Source organism: Eutrigla gurnardus, assembly GCF_963514095.1.
Source record: "Eutrigla gurnardus genome assembly, chromosome: 17".
Lineage (NCBI taxonomy): Eukaryota > Metazoa > Chordata > Actinopteri > Perciformes > Triglidae > Eutrigla > Eutrigla gurnardus.
In genome coordinates, this window is record NC_139928.1 from 2,357,360 (window position 1) to 2,373,672 (window position 16,313).

A 16,313-nucleotide genomic window follows, 5' to 3' on the forward strand; every position below is an offset into this window, starting at 1 on the left:
GAACAAACACAAAATAAAGAAGAACGCTGAACTAAAATAATTTGAACAATGATTGATTATTGCAGAACATTTAAATAAATTGAGTTTATATGAGAAACATTAGTTTTTTTACTTGTTTTAAGTCAACACAGGTGAAGAAGGTAAAAGGCTTTACTAACGTATCCCGTCCCAAGTTTTCTGAAATGTTGTGTTCAAGTATGCAGATGATCATTTTCAGACAGTTTCAAAAATGTTTGTTTCATTTTGTCGAAATATTACAGTCAAATGTTTTTACAGAGGGAATATTAATGGATTTATTTTGTACCGCTTCATGAATCATAAAATACTGTCAACAGCCATAAAAAATGATGTTTGAACAAACCTCTCTGTAAAAACAGTCAGGTAGGAGTGAAAGTGTAAACTTGGTGGAAGTGGAGATATCTGACTCAGAGTCTGAGACAAAACTCCTTTTGAGAAAACAGCCTTCAAACATCTGGATTGTAAAGTTTCATATTGATATCACCATGAAACTTCCCCAGCTGATTATTGGCATTAACATGTTGTTGTTTAATGTTATGTTTAAATATGATAATTATACATTATGTAATGGTCATTTTGGGGTGAATTTAGGGGAAATCTAGAGACACAAATAGACAAACTAGTCAAATAAACATCTGTATTTTAGTTTATTTGTTTGTTTTATTTATTCCCACTAGGCAGAAGACGTGTAAAAAACATGCTTTTGCAAGAAATGGCTACATAATAATAATAATAACAATAATAATTATTATTATTATAATAATAATAATAATAATTATAATAATAAAATATATACTGATAATATATTTTTGTCTGTGTACAGTCACACAGAGTGCAACAAAAAAAAAACCCGGAACCAATCCTCTGCTGTCTCTCCCCCCGCTGATAATGATGGATGACTCGCGGGTCACATATCTTCACAGTGTAATTACACACGAGACGCTAGCGCGCGCACACTGTCATTGAACGCACGCGGTCGCAGAGTAATGTGAGTCCTCATTCATCTGCCCAAGTCGTTTAAGGTAATAGAGCTTAATGGAGTATATTAACCCTGTCCAGCTTGCTCTCCCCCTCCATCACATTTGCGTGTGTGTGTTTTCATGCACGTGCACAGAAAAAGTGGAAAACCTGCCAACTGTTTATCTGCAAGACACACACACACACACACACACACACACACACACACACACACACACACACACACACACGCACACACACGCGCGCGCGTGCGCTGGGAGGGTAGAGATCTGGTTTCCCTGTCACAGATGCTTACCCGCCTCTCCATTAGTGATGTGATTGGAGCGGACACAGAAAACCAGCAGCTCCGTTCCCACCGGGCCAATCTGAGGAGATGATTGGCCCGCTGCTCCCCGGGGAATGTCGGCGCTCCGGCAAGAAGCACTTATCACACGCAGCTCTCTGTCAACCGCATAGCATGACTTTTTGGAGCGTTTCCTCTCTTTTTTTTCTTCTTTTTTTTTTGCCGCGGATTAACACTGTGGAGTCGTGCGCGTGTGATGATGCGTGATCAGTCATGGGCACAACGTGAAGAGGCTCGCGGGATCTGCGGGATCCGGAGATCAGACGCGTCTGCCGGGCGGAAGCGACACCGAGATAATCACCGGAGAATGAAGATTGATGCAATAGATCGTCACTTTGTTTTTATGCCAAGGAGAAAAGTTATTTTGTAATCTAACAACAAACAAACGGAGTTGACTCAGCCCAGTACTGGGGGTCCAGTCAGTGACAACATGACGGTCACACCCCGGGGTGCGCGTGCACACCAGCGGACCGTCTGCAGCGTCTTCGGTCTGTGGGAGACCTTTTCACCCCGGTCAATAACACACAGACACACACACACAGACACACGCACACACACACACACACACACACACACACACACACACACACACACACACACACACACACACACACACACGCACACAAAGACACACGCACACACGCCACAATGAGGTTGCAGTTCCCTAAACCACCAGAGGATGGCACCTGAGGTCTAAGCAGCGGTGCTGAGGTGGTCATGTGAAACGCTGGGGGGAGAGATGGACCCTGATCTAACACTCTAAAGGTGGAATGATGTGAGATTAAAGCCCAGTTTTCTTGTTTTTTTTTGTTTTTTTAAGAAACATTCACTTATAATATTCTTCGTCTTTATGAAGCAAATAAATAACAAAGATAAGTGACTCAACACATGTTCCATCAAACATGTCTCACGTAACGTTGTTTTATCACTTTGACACTTTTCCTCATTTATGCTTTTCCTCATTTATGCTTGTGGACATGATTTCGGCGGCGTGTTGCAGACAGTCGCAGACGAAAATGTATTTTACTTCAGTAAAACTAGCAACAGCCACAGTAGAAATACTCTGTTACAAGTGAGAGTCATTCAGAATGTCACTTAAAATACAAAAATATTAACAGCAAATTACATTTAAAGTGCTGTTGATATTGCAGCTGATGAAGGTTGGCTAGTTTTGAATGACTTAAGTACTGTAGCTTGTTAATTCCTCCCTGGGATCAATAAAGACTTTATTACCTGTAATATTATGTCGATGTATTTGTTCATTATATTTGTGTTAAGACCTTTAATCTGTGATGTACCCAAGTTATCAAATAAATGTAGTGTAGTGGAGGAGAAAAGTACAATATTTACCTCCGCAATAGTACCTCAAAACTGTACTACTATATTGTAAGTATAGTACTTCAGTAAATGAAAGTTGACACAATACTCCTGTCAGCTGTAAACATGGTTATGCAAATTCACATGCTCTTATATCTGTGATTGGTTTCCCTCCCAGATCCGAGTTGATTTCTGTTGTGGGAGCTTTATATACAAGAGATAAAGGCTCTCAAATGGAGGCCAAATATCAGTCATTCTTTAATGTTAATTTCTCTATTATCTCACTTCTTCAAATCTGCAAGCCCAGTGTAGGAAGGATTATCACCTGATTACTTTCTTTCTTACTCGACACACTGGCGTTCAGTAATACGGAGCCCCTGAAGGGACATGTGGGATGTCTCATAGCTCTGTTTTCGGCCGACGCAGCCAGCTGTTTTCAGTGAAGAAACACACTACCTGCTCAGCAGCAAACAGCAGACTGACACGCTTAGTGAGTACTCGTGAACACGGTGGAACCGTTTTTAGCAGCTAAAGAAGAGGATATTTCCCTAAGGAGTTGGTAGAAACAAAAAACAAACTCAAAAAAGAGTGAAGACTTATATTCACCATGTGGCCAGAAACACTAAATGAATGATAATGCTACATCTGCCGTGTGGAAATAAGCACATTCTTTTGCTACAAATGTCCCCTGTACACATGTTTATTTTCAGAGTATTACTTACATCAATGACAGGGAACAGAAAAGCAGTATACATGCATGTATGAGAACATTACTCCTCTTTTGTTTTTAATGTTCCTCCTTCATCGAGAACCCCGTATGATTTGAATGTGATATGTCAATGTTGCTCCCAGGTGGCCTGTTATTGCATGTTTAAAAAGAGAAGGTATTTAGCATTTTCTTATTATTTTTGTACACATACTGTATAGCAGTTGGGTTTGTGGGAACACTAATGAGATCAATGAAGAAGTGGTCAGAAAACAGGCTAAATAAGCCACGGGAGAGAATAGAAAATGAACATAAATCAAGGCAGATGGAGAGAGATTAACAGCAAATGAACAGAGAGGGCAGCAGACAGAAGATCGGTGAGAGAGTTGAGGTTAAAAGTGTTTGTTAAAGGCTCTATCGGTCCCTGTGGACTGAGGCTTGAAGAGCTGAATAATGTATGTCGGCTCCCGGAGTAATGAAGTGGAAGTAACAGGGAGGAATACGGCTGGCCTCCCAGGGCTCAACGCAAACTGTACACACTCTTAAGAGCTGCCTTGTAGCCTCAAACCTGTCTCCCTCTCTGCCTGTCTGTCTCCGTCCACCCCTTCCTCAAACACACGCTTACGTGCACGCACGGCGGATAAGAGGGTTAGCTTGTCTCTGTTCCCCGTGTCCTACATCATTGATGAGGACGGCCAGGGCATTTATAGGATCTCATTCAGAGTTCAGCAGCTGCAGATCCTCCACAGTCTCTCATTAAGACGGAGCAGAGGGAGCGGCCACCGGTCAGACAGGCACTCGGTGCTGGTGCTGGTCAGACAGGCCCTCGGTGCTGGTGCTGGTCAGACAGGCACTCGGTGCTGGTGCTGGTCAGACAGGCACTCGGTGCTGGTGCTGGTCGGCCTTGTTGGCGGATCAGCTGGAAGCCCTGGTTTGCACTTGTACTCGCTCGGTGCTATTGTGCTTATTGAGGCAGCCGTGTCATGTGGTGACACAAAGAAAAAAAAGGCGTTTTTTCTTTCCTCATGATCCATGTATTGCCTGTCCAGCCCTCTACTCTCCTCTCTCTCCGACTATCACTCCTGTTTCTCAGGCTTGCAGGAAGTTACCTTGTGTTACCCCTGTGAGGAGGAGGTCTCACACAGAAATTACTTTTCTCCATATTTGATTTCACTTGGCCACTCCACCAACACTGACACCACGCTGCTGGAGACCGTATTTCTGGGGGGAAGGAAGGCACGGTAGAACCAGGACCAGAACCAGAACCAGGACTGTAGGAGGCAGTTGTCAGACCCTGATACAGGAAAACGAGAGCGTTTCTAAAGGGAGTCTGTCCACCAGCTTTAGAATCATCTTCATAATAGCTGCTTTAACACAGTCTCAGGGAAAATGTTCCAGTGTGATGATGTATAAAGACAAAAAACATTTCAGTTGTTACTTACATAGGTATTTTAAGATGTATTTCTTTTGTTGCTGGAATGTAAGCGAGTGTCTTGGGTTTCCCAGTGCGTTAGACAGTGATTCTGCTAAGCGTCAGCCTCATGACCGTAGCCAGCTATAAGATCACCAAGGTCCGGACCTCGGTAATTAGTGAATAGAGTGAATAAGCTCCATTAAAAGAAAGAAAATCTGGACGTCACTTATTTCTAAACCCTGGCAACCCTGTCAACATGTGACGGCTGGTATGACGTGTTGAAAACAGCTAGCTTTGTCCAAAAGTAACTCGTCTACTGTTCACTCATTTACACATTGTATCTCATGTGTTTAATCAGAACAAAAACCAAAGTGTAAAAATGAACAATTGTGGCTCTGGGAGGTTGACAGGCAAGGAAGTCACCATCTCCAGCCAAGAAATAGTCCGGCACGACGCCCCGTTCAAGTCCTTTCATTCAAACTGGGATTACGAGCAGCCAAGCGGGAAAAAAACTTCACATAAGCCTCCAATTTATGATGATGTTGTTCCCAGGGAGAGATATCATATCGAGTTGTGATATCTTCTAAAGAGGAAATCACATGTGTCAACAAAAAATCCAATATCAACACTTAACACATAATACAGCTGATGTTAAAGGACCTAAACACCTTCTCTGATGACTTTTGGTTGTGGGAGTATCATTCCTTTTTTCCGCACCGTCTTCATTGTGAAAGATGAAACTGTCACGACTCTGCTAGGAACCAATGATTCAGACACCGACTGGCAGAATTGAGAAGTTTTATTGGAAGTTGTGAGGTGCTGGTTGGGCAGGCAGGCAGGCAGGCTGGCAGGCAGGCAGGCAGGCAGGCAGGCAGGGCAAGAACTGCGGCAGGAAAAGGCAGCAGTCAGAAAAAGCGCAAAAACTTTCTAGTCGAAATTCTGAGGCTTGGCTTAGCTCGAACGTGACTACGACAAACCGTGTGGACAGAGTGACGATCCGGCAGAGACTGACGGTTGAGCAGGGCTGAAGTGCAGACTGGGTGACGAGCTGATGGGAACCAGGTGGCCTGATTGCAGCAGCAGGGCAGGTGTGGAGTGGGAGGCAGGCAGGCCCAGGAGAGGTGACAGAGTGCAAGGGGGAGGGGGAAGGAGACAGACATACAAACAGGTAGGGTGACAAAACAAAACAGACAAACATGCAACACAAACTGTCATGGCGCTGGCCTTGTGACAGTACCCCCCCCCCCCCCCGACGGACACCCCCCAGGTGGCCCACCAGGCCTGGGCTTCCCCGGATGAGCCCGGTGGAAGTCCCGAACAAGAGTATGGTCCAGGACGAGGCGGCGGGGCACCCAGCACCGCTCTTCAGGCCCATAGCCCTCCCAGTCGACCAGGTATTGGATGCCAAGGCCACGACGGCGACTGTCGAGGAGACGACGGACAGTGAAGGCGGGGTGGTTGTTGATGATTCTGGGGGGAGGAGGGGGGACCAATGGACTGGAGACCACAGGCTTTACAGCAGATACGTTGAAAAATCAATACACGGGCGGAGGGACCCATCCTTCTTGCCAACAAAGAAAAACCCTGCCCCGAGAGGTGATGAAGAGGGACGAATGAGGCCAGTGGCCAGGGAGTCTTTAATATACCTCTCCATGGCCTCCTGTTCCGGTTTGGAGAGGCTGTAAAGGCGGCTGCTGGGAAGGGGAGCACCAGGAAGGAGATCTATCCCACAGTCATAGGGACGGTGAGGGGGCAGAGACAGAGCACAGGCCTAAAGGCCTGATTATGCTTCCGCGTAGTGATAACGCAACGGCAAAAATATCAATGGACTGACCTTTCCATGACAATGTTGCTCGCACCTGTGCTCGGGGTTGAGGGGAGAGGGGAATGGAGGTGTGGCTCGCCAGGACTCTTCCTGTTACTGGCGAGCCTGGTAGTTTGCCGGGCGATGTGGACATGAGGCCAGGAAATGACCGGGTCTCCCACAATACAAGCAGCTGTTGGTCTTAATACGGCGCTGACGCTCCTCTGTGGCCGAGCCTCCACCACCTTGGTGAACTCGGGAGCCTGAGGCTGATGGAGGGTGCCCTGGGGAAGCAGTGGGTGGCCGCCGCTGCCTCTCTCTTCGCCGCTCCCGCAGCCGGTTGTCTATACGAATAGCTAAGGAGACTAGACCCTCAAAATCAGAGGGTTCCGGGTAAGAAACAAGTTCATCCTTAATTGCATCATTTAATCCTTGACAAAAAACAGCTTGAAGAGACTCATTATTCCAGCCACTCTCCAGGGACAGAGTACGAAACTCAACAGAAAATTCAGCAGCACTACGCATACCTTGGCGTAAGGTGAGTAACCTTTTCGAGGCATCCTGGCCACGGATGGGGTGGTCAAAAACCCTCCTCATCTCAGAGGTGAAGGCAGCGTAGGAAGCAGTGACGGGAGACTCCTTCTCCCACAGGGCCGCAGCCCAGGCCAAGGCACTTCCACGAAGGAGCCCCATCACGTAGGCAACCTTAGACTGCTCTGTAGAGTATGACTGGGGCTGCTGGCTGAACACAAGATTACATTGCAGTAAAAAGGAACGACATTGACCAAAGTTTCCTTCATACCGGTCAGGGGGAGGAACCCATGGCTCCTTAACAGGTACAGAACTGGGCCCGGAACTGGATTCCGCTGGCATTGGGGCTGGAGGCTGAACCTCAGAGGTTGTGGGCTGATTCATGTGGTCTCGAATCTCCATCACACTGGTGTTGAGCTCTCGGAGGCCTTCCATTAGCTCCTTCAGTGCATGGGTGTGCTGTCCAAGCAGCTGGCCATGGTGGGAAACTGCCTGGTGGAACGGGTTGGTGTCCTTTTGGTCCTGCATGGCCGGATCGTACTGTCACGACTCTGCTAGGAACCAATGATTCAGACACCAACTGGCAGAATTGAGAAGTTTTATTGGAAGTTGTGAGGTGCTGGTTGGGCAGGCAGGCAGGCAGGCAGGCTGGCAGGCAGGCAGGCAGGCAGGCAGGCAGGCAGGCAGGCTGGCAGGCAGGCAGGCAGGCAGGCAGGCAGGCAGGCTGGCAGGCAGGCAGGCAGGCAGGCAGGCAGGGCAAGAACTGCGGCAGGAAAAGGCAGCAGTCAGTAGTGATGTTACGAGATGCGCCGAGGCTTCGAAGCGTGTGTCGAGTAATGGAGGGGGCGTTTCCGCGAAGCGCGTATCGAGGCTTGCTTCATTTAGGGGAGGGGCCAAAAATGATGACGTCCGAAGCCTCGCTGCCCGGCTGTACCACGTGACTGCTTTGGAAAGTGGTTCAGAGTTTGCCGCAAGGTTTTACAGCTATATAGAACCCTCAGGCTCCATTCAAAATGTGGGGTTTGAAGCAGAGTTGCGGTCAGTTGAGAGTTTGGATAGTTTGGGGAGTTGGATACTAGAGGTTGAATAGCGTTTATATAATTTGGAGATAGTTTGGAGAGTTTAGGGAGAGAGAGAGAGAGAGAGAGAGAGAGAGAGAGAGAGAGAGAGAGAGAGAGAGAGATTTAGGAGAGTGATGATTTTACCCTTTGGGGAAAATTTACACACACAGAATACGTTCAAACAATTTATTATACACATATGTGATAATTTATGTACAGAAATTATTTCACCATGGAGCGGCCAGTGGCGTAGTGGATAGGGCACCCGCCTCATGGACAGAGGCTCAACGTCCGCGACGCGGCGATGACGGGTTCGACTACCGGCCCGGGATCAGTTTCCCCCAATGTCTTCTCCCTGTTACCACACTGTCTGTATAGAATAATAGAACAGCTTGAATGATCTTTGAGTAATTATTTGGTTATCCATTTTTTGTAATTCATAGTCATTCCCAACAGACATAACAGACACAAAAATTCAATGCATCACACATTATGTGGTTCAGATACAGCTGCCTGTGATTATACACTTGGCCAGTAGGTGGTTTCATGTGCACATGAAGCTTCGAGAAATGAACCCTTTCTCATGAGGCTTCATCTCGCCATCACTAGCAGTCAGAAAAAGCACAAAAACTTTCTAGTCGAAATTCTGAGGCTTGGCTTAGCTCGAACGTGACTACGACAAACCGTGTGGACAGAGTGACGATCCGGCAGAGACTGACGGTTGAGCAGGGCTGAAGTGCAGACTGGGTGACGAGCTGATGGGAACCAGGTGGCCTGATTGCAGCAGCAGGGCAGGTGTGGAGTGGGAGGCAGGCAGGCCCAGGAGAGGTGACAGAGTGCAAGGGGGAGGGGGAAGGAGACAGACATACAAACAGGTAGGGTGACAAAACAAAACAGAAAAACATGCAACACAAACTGTCATGGCGCTGGCCTTGTGACAGAAACCACGACTGAGAGGGAACGAGGTGAACCGGCTTCTTTGGGAACAGACGGCGGCGTTTTGAAGAGTACCACCGGAGGATTTACGAGCTCTGAAGGTGGACCCAAAGAAGATAGAAAGCCGGTAGTTGCTCCCACGAGGCCACAGCAGGATGTTTATGATGCACAGTGACTTGGTTTGCGGTTGAAGTGTCAAGTAAATGTGCAGTTCTATCTAAATGTGCAGCCGCGGCGTATCGAGGGCTCTTTTTTCTGAGATTAGGCCTACGTGAACTCTCTGTGTGAAAACCTTAATTTTCTTTGTTTGCACCGCTCGAGGTAGGCTAGCTGCGTCCCCCACTTCCAGTCTTTATGCTAAGCTAAGCTGCTAACAGATATGAAGGACAATGTGAATTAGCCTGCGCATATTTTCCCCACATGTCAACCTCTTTGGGGTTTTTTAATAGGAGATTACACAAAGAACAAGTTCCTCTCCACTCTGACTAAGAAACAAAAACAATGAGGAAACAATAAAGTCATGTTTTCACTCAGCATTTCACAGTGTGAGCCTTTCAGCAGGAGCTGCTGGGGAATGTTGTCAAGGTGAAATAGCTTAAACCAAAGACGAGGGCTCAAAAAGCATCTACATGTTAAACAGTGATTAAAATTGCATAGATTTCAGACTTTAGGGTCGAAAAAATATTCAAATGCGGCGCACGGTGATTGAAGGAACTTGTGATTGGAGTTGTTTGCCTCTCACGTCCAAACACTTTGTGAGCGCTGCGCCTCCTCTCCTCCCACATTAACATGCTTCTATCATTAACCCGGCGCCCCACCTACTGCATTATAGCTGGAGCTGAAGGCAGGAAGGAGAGGAGAAGAATGTGTTTCCTTTCTCTCCCTCCTTTTTTTTCTTTTCTTGAGGAGCATCTTGAATGAATGATTGATGTTTGGGGAGCGAGATCAGAAAGATATAATCACGGTCTAACGAACGCAGAGCCGTAAGAAATATATACTGGAGGAATGCCATAAATTTATAAACGCACCATATATTAATATATAAGTAGTCTATTGAATATTCAAATAGAGGGAAATAACATAATATATGCTCCTCCATGTGCACCCAGGAAGAAGGGAAGAAAGGCTTGGAAGTCAGGCTGCGGCCTGCTCCTTCGTCGCTGCACCTCCAGGTCCTTCCTCCCCGCGGACTCGAAACACCCGGATTCAACACCGCCGTGTTCATTGTCAGCGGCTAAACAAACTTCCATCCTCTGTGAGTGACACGTGTTCTTGTGTGCAGACGTGTGACGCCGGCACTGGGAGATAACTTCATCTCCCAGCTTTGAGCAGGGATGAGGGAGACGGCCGGCCGTGTTCGGGATATGAGCACCTTTCACGGGACAATTGGAATGTCAATCAAGCGGCGGCACACAGATGCGTCTCCCGGCGGTGCCGAGATGCTTTCCGGTGATGCGGCTCTGTTGTTCTAGCCTTACTCTGGGTGCACTGGGAATATTTTTGTCCTTTTAGCCCTCCACATCCCCTCGCTCCGTTGCAGATCCCCTGGCTATTAACGATTCCTTCTGCTCCCCAAAGCTCCCCCCCCCACACACACACACACACACACACACTTTTCAACATTTGTGTCTTCATGTTGGGATTCCTGCACATAAAGTTTCTGATCGCTCTCTTCTTTCACACCATAATATCTCCTGGATTGTTATTCTCCACTCCATTTCTGCCAATATGAGGGAGTGTACACAGGTTTTGGGGGAGGGGAGGTGGAATGATTCTTATATATCATTTTTATGGAAACATTTTCTTCGGGAGCTGCCCCCGACCTATAGAAGGAAACCATAATACACTCCCCAGAAGATATCTCATAAAAATAGAAATCATCACAAAATAGCTGCTAACTAAAAGGTTATAAAGGTTATAAAGGTTAAAACAACCACAGAAGGAGACAAAAAGGCAGCAGCTCTGAGCCAAACCAGCAAACCACCAATTTCCACCTGCAACGTATGTTTGGAAGTAACAACCAGATTTCCCTTTTTTATCAATGTAATGAGGAAACACTGCTCCTTAACTATGGGCAAGTTGAACCAAATGTTGACATATCAGTGAAATGTATTCCATCTGTTTTCTGCCAAATAAAATTCACTTTTAGTGAAGAAACATTCAACTGTTTCTCAAGGCTAGTGGTTAGTATCAGCGTTTGTGTCCCTGATCCCAGAGATGTGATATCCTGTAGCCAGACCCTTCTATGTGGAGATGGGCCTGGCAAAGCCAGACTAGTTAAAGGGACGGCAGCCACTGAAAGTAAACCTGTCTTTAAACCCTTGTGACGTCCCTGGTCGGAAGTGTTGGAGAAGTTTCTTCCACACGTCTATGGAAGCCACGTTTTGGGATGCAACTATTCCATCAATACAATACAACAAATCTCAACAAACTATCAAGAATGTGAGAGAAGAAAAAAAGAATAGTTCTCTCCAAACAATTCACCAAAAATACCTTCTTTCTTCCTCCTCCCCTCACTAATCATTTCCATTCAGTCTCCAACTCCTTTTCTCTATCTATCATTAAACCTGTAAAATCCTTCACTTCTGCCCCTTTTGCACAAAAGCATCCAATTATTTTTAACACCACAAACTCCTCTAACACCCCCCCTCCCTTTTGCCCTACTCGTCATCCTCCCCTATAAAAAATGAATAAAGATCTTCGGGTGGATTGAGAAGAAATGGGGGGGAATGTTTCCACCTCACTGGGACGGCTTAAGACTTTGTTATTAAAAACATGACAAGCCGTTCGGTTGCTAAAGGTGCTTACTCAAGGGAACGCAGAGTGTTTATTCTTTGATTAATTTGCTTGGAGGAGACCTGAGTTTTTCCCCCCACTCATGAATATGTGGATGACAGGGAGATTTCTCCGCGGTGACAAGTTATCTAAACTACAGGGCAAAACGATTATGCTAATGCCAGGTTGTAGTCATCAATCATCTTGTGTCAATGTGGTGTCAAGGCACGTTCCTGATCCCCCCCCCCCCCTGGCCACAGCACACTGTGTGTGTGAGTGTGTGTGTGTGTGTGTGTGTGTGTGCAGGTGCGTGCGTGCGTATTCAGCTGTTAATGCTTATTTGGAAGGAGAATTGATCACATTGTCATTAAGCCTGGAGACTGTTGGTGGTTGTTCTCCTGGATAAGAGCTGAAAGAAACCTGGGAGGGAATTAATTAGGTGAGTTTCTCCGTCTTGATACGAACACACACGGGCGCGCGCGGGCGCACACACGGAGTCCGGGTGTAGTGACGTCAGAGGGACGCGCCTTAAAATGAAAGAGAGCATCACAGGGAAGACGCATGGTTTTATCACACGCACACACGCGCACGCACTCGCCTGTGATAGCGGGGATCCTGTGGAGGCTGCAGCAGCTCGGCGGAGAGGCGGGACTGGAAGGAGAAGCCAAGAAGTGACTTTTGAAGACCGTCGCGGTGCGTAAAATGAAGGTGGCGCGTAAATGTGTCAGCGGTAGATGATATCCAAGAGATAAACAAAGTGAAAACTAGCTGAGAAGTACAGTGTCACAGGAGAAAAGTCTTCCTTTTGCACGGATGCTGTTGGAGGTCGCCCTGCTTTTGCCTCTCTGATCTTCTTTGAGCCATGGCTTACTCTCAGCTGGGATACTCCTACTCCACCACGCCGCAGGTACGCTCGCGTCCTACATTAGAACAGGCTTCTCCTTTTCCTTTCAAGCTTGGCAGATTGTATCCGAGGAAACTCAAACAAGTCACTTGTTTTCTTCAGATGGGACACATCCAGTAGCGCAGCAGTGTGTGTTGGTTCTGTGCGTATTTTCCACCTTCTAGAAATAACTGAAATCAGCTTCGCTTCTATGAGAAAACCAGGATAAAAAAGAAGCACTTTACCAAACACCGCTTAAAGTACTAAACTTGTGCTTTCGACTTTTTTTGCCTGTCTTTTTTTTTTTTACTTTACTTTACTGGTTTTCGATAAATACATTTCAGTAACTTTCTCACTGCTAATGTAATGGGACATTTAAAAGACAAATTGTTCTTTTTTTCCGGGCCAAAGTTTCTGATGACCTCCAGCTCTCTGGCCGGGTGTCTGGAGCCGGGGACGCCTCCGTCGCACCCGGCGCTGCGCGCACCGGGCCACCAGCTCGCCTCTGCCACCGGCGTTGGAGTCTACAGCGGAACTTACCCAAAGAGCCAAGGTTACTACAGCAGCTGCACCGGCGACGCCACCGCGCTCTATCCCAGGGTGAGTTTCAGAGTTCACTTATTACTATCGTTTTGCTCTTTATTATAAGATGTCTATAATTGTGCACACGCTGTCTAAAAGTGACCCGGTATTTTTTTTCTGTAAGACTTTATAGAAATAAATGCTAATATAATATCTATTTAAATAAAGTCACTCTTTAATTCATGTGAAAATGTTTTGAAAAAAATTTGAGATGTATATCAGTTATTTCCAAATATTTTCAGGGGCCACTAGATCCCAAAGATGAAGCTGCTTCTGTGGGGACCTCTCAGACTCCAGCCTATTACCCCTATGAATATGCATTTGGACAATATCCATACGACAGATATGGGTAAGTTAAAGTCTGCATGTTGGCCGAGACATTTTATTGCCTTTAAATTATCACTTCAAAAATGTAATACTTCACGTAAAAAAAAAATATATATATTTCTAGTATGTGCAGCTCGTTTACAGTGACCTCATATTATTTTATGTCTTGGCATTATTGCAAGTGCTACACTAGTAGAAGGTCATGTGTGTAATTCCTTGGTACTTCACGGAGTGGTCTCTCTCTAAAGACGTCATTAATATATGATTTAAAGGCAAGCCATAAATGAGGGAGGCCTCTCTTTATAGCAAAATTAAGTCACTTATTTTTGGCGTGACTTAGCTGAATATCATTTTGATGGTCACCGCAGGTATTCTTGCTCTGACGGCGCTTCCCGTCGTAAAAATGCCACTCGAGAGACGACCAGCACCCTGAAGGCCTGGCTGCAGGAGCACCAGAAGAACCCGTACCCCACCAAAGGAGAGAAGATCATGCTCGCCATCATCACTCGGATGACCCTCACACAGGTAGCCTTTAGTCAAATATCATAGATTTACTGTAAAGTTTACTTTCCTGATAATCCGTTTTGTTTTCCTTCCATCATTTCTATCATCTGTGTTTTTGTGTGTGTTTGCTTAACTTATTCCACACTCCTTTTGTAATGTCCCATTTGTATAATTTGATGTCCCCCTCTGAGATGAATTTACTCCTTCCCTCAGGTGTCTACGTGGTTCGCCAATGCCCGCAGGAGGCTGAAGAAGGAGAACAAGGTGACGTGGTCACCGCGGGCTTGTAAGAGCTCCGACGATCGGGGCTGTGACGATGACAGTGACGAAGCTGAGAAGCCACTAAATAACGACAAAGACCTTCCCGGTAAGCAGGGCAGCCTGAATCAGTCAGCACATTGAGCTTGTTCTGGGGGTTTGCAGTACTTCAATAAGCATGCACAGACCTGGTGTTACCTGTACGATTCCCCATTGCAGATCCACAGTGTGCAGACCTGCAGAGTGACCTTGAGGACTTTGACCTGCTGGAGTCGGATGGCTCCGACTGTGAACCGAAGTCGCAGTTTCGACCCAAGGACAGCGACGCAAACACAGACCTCCCACACGGGCATCTCACGCACAACCCAGACCCGCTGCATGGAAAAGAGAGATTGTCTCCGGACTGCCCCAAACTCACACCGGCCCAACAGCAAAGTAACGCCTTCTATCTCAATCCAGACCCTCGAAGTACAGACGCCAAGCCCAAAATCTGGTCCATTGCGCACACTGCCGTGTCTTTGGGAGGCAGCTTGCAGCCAGAGTACCCTCCCTGCATGCTGTCGGCAACCAGGTCCTCCTCTCCCGGGTATCCATCCAACATGGCACTTACCAAGGCAGACAGGGAGCAGGAGTCATCGGTCGCCACGCTCAGAGAATGGGTGGATGGAGTTTTCCACGGTCCTCCTTTCCAACAGCCCAAACCAGCCGAGGCGTGGAAAGGCTTGAGCGACGGTGCGATGGACAGCAGAACACACGGACCGTCCTTTGAACTTGTTAGATCTACGGCAAGTTTGTAGTCCGACCAACACGTCATCAACGGAATATAATAAGACTGCTGGACTTAAAAAAAGAAAGAAAAGGTCAATATTTTGTTGTTGGGACTTGACCAATTGACCGTTTGCTAAGCGCTGCATCCCTTAGTTACTGTTGCTATCTACACCTGTCAAGATTTCCATTCTAGCACAGCACTGTATGCCGTTTGCAATGAAAACACAGCGCTAATCAGAAAATGTTTGTAATGTGTTTTTGGGGCCAACTGTAACTTTTTGTAAATGGTCTCTTGATTCCAGACAGAGGTAGAAAAAAAGCTTCACATTTCTATCTGAAATGACAAATGTTGCTGGCAGATTTCATGAGCTGTAGCTAGCTTTCTAATTAAGCTAGTGAGTACATGAGAAAACTTGACCCCTGCTGACTTTTTAACGTGTTTAATTGTTCTTTAATATGCACTTATTGGCTCCATATGTGATATTGTGCTAAAAGACTGAGACTGAAGCTTCATGTCCCGGACAAAACGTTAGCATATGCTCCTCAGTGGAGGGTCCACGTAGAAGGCAAATGCAATGCTATCTCAGGTAATGTGGCCTGGGGTTGCTGGAGTGAAACTTCCCGAGCTATCAGTAACGTTTGTGTTAGCAAGAATGGGTGGATGTTGTGTAATGAAAAACATTGTAACACCACAAATACGTGGAGTTAATGATGTGGTCCTTGGTTACTGGCTTGGTGACTTAGTTAAGCTAGCCAGACGTTAACATGATTTGACGGACGGCCAAATGCACGTGTGTAGAAATAGTTTGACGGAGCTGGTGAGCCCAGTCACAGCCGCTCAGATCGGGGTTAGCGTTTTGGGGAAACAGTCAATGAAAAAAACCTGTGATGCTACTCCGACGTTTTGACAGACCCTACTCTCCTTTGAACTTACAAACTCTTTACGGAGCCATCCACGGCCAAAAAAACAAGTGTCCCCACACACGCCCCTGCAGCAAGGTTGTACAGTTCACACACATGAAAAAATCTACAATATTGTACACTTGCTATAGCCTGCACACACACTGAGTCACAAAAATAAAAAGGTTGTATTGTGTAGAATGGCGAA

General features: G+C 46.4%; 1 protein-coding gene across 1 annotated transcript; it reads left to right on the forward strand.

Annotated features, from left to right (window-relative positions):
• The first annotated feature begins 12,482 nt into the window (after positions 1 to 12,482).
• On the forward strand, positions 12,483 to 16,313 carry LOC311028292 (iroquois-class homeodomain protein irx-4-like). The gene is made up of 6 exons (XM_084032752.1): positions 12,483 to 12,790; positions 13,178 to 13,366; positions 13,591 to 13,697; positions 14,044 to 14,200; positions 14,393 to 14,546; positions 14,657 to 16,313. Exons 1-6 carry the CDS (start codon positions 12,746 to 12,748, stop codon positions 15,232 to 15,234), a joined length of 1,230 nt encoding a protein of 409 aa, XP_083888878.1. The 5' UTR covers positions 12,483 to 12,745; the 3' UTR covers positions 15,235 to 16,313.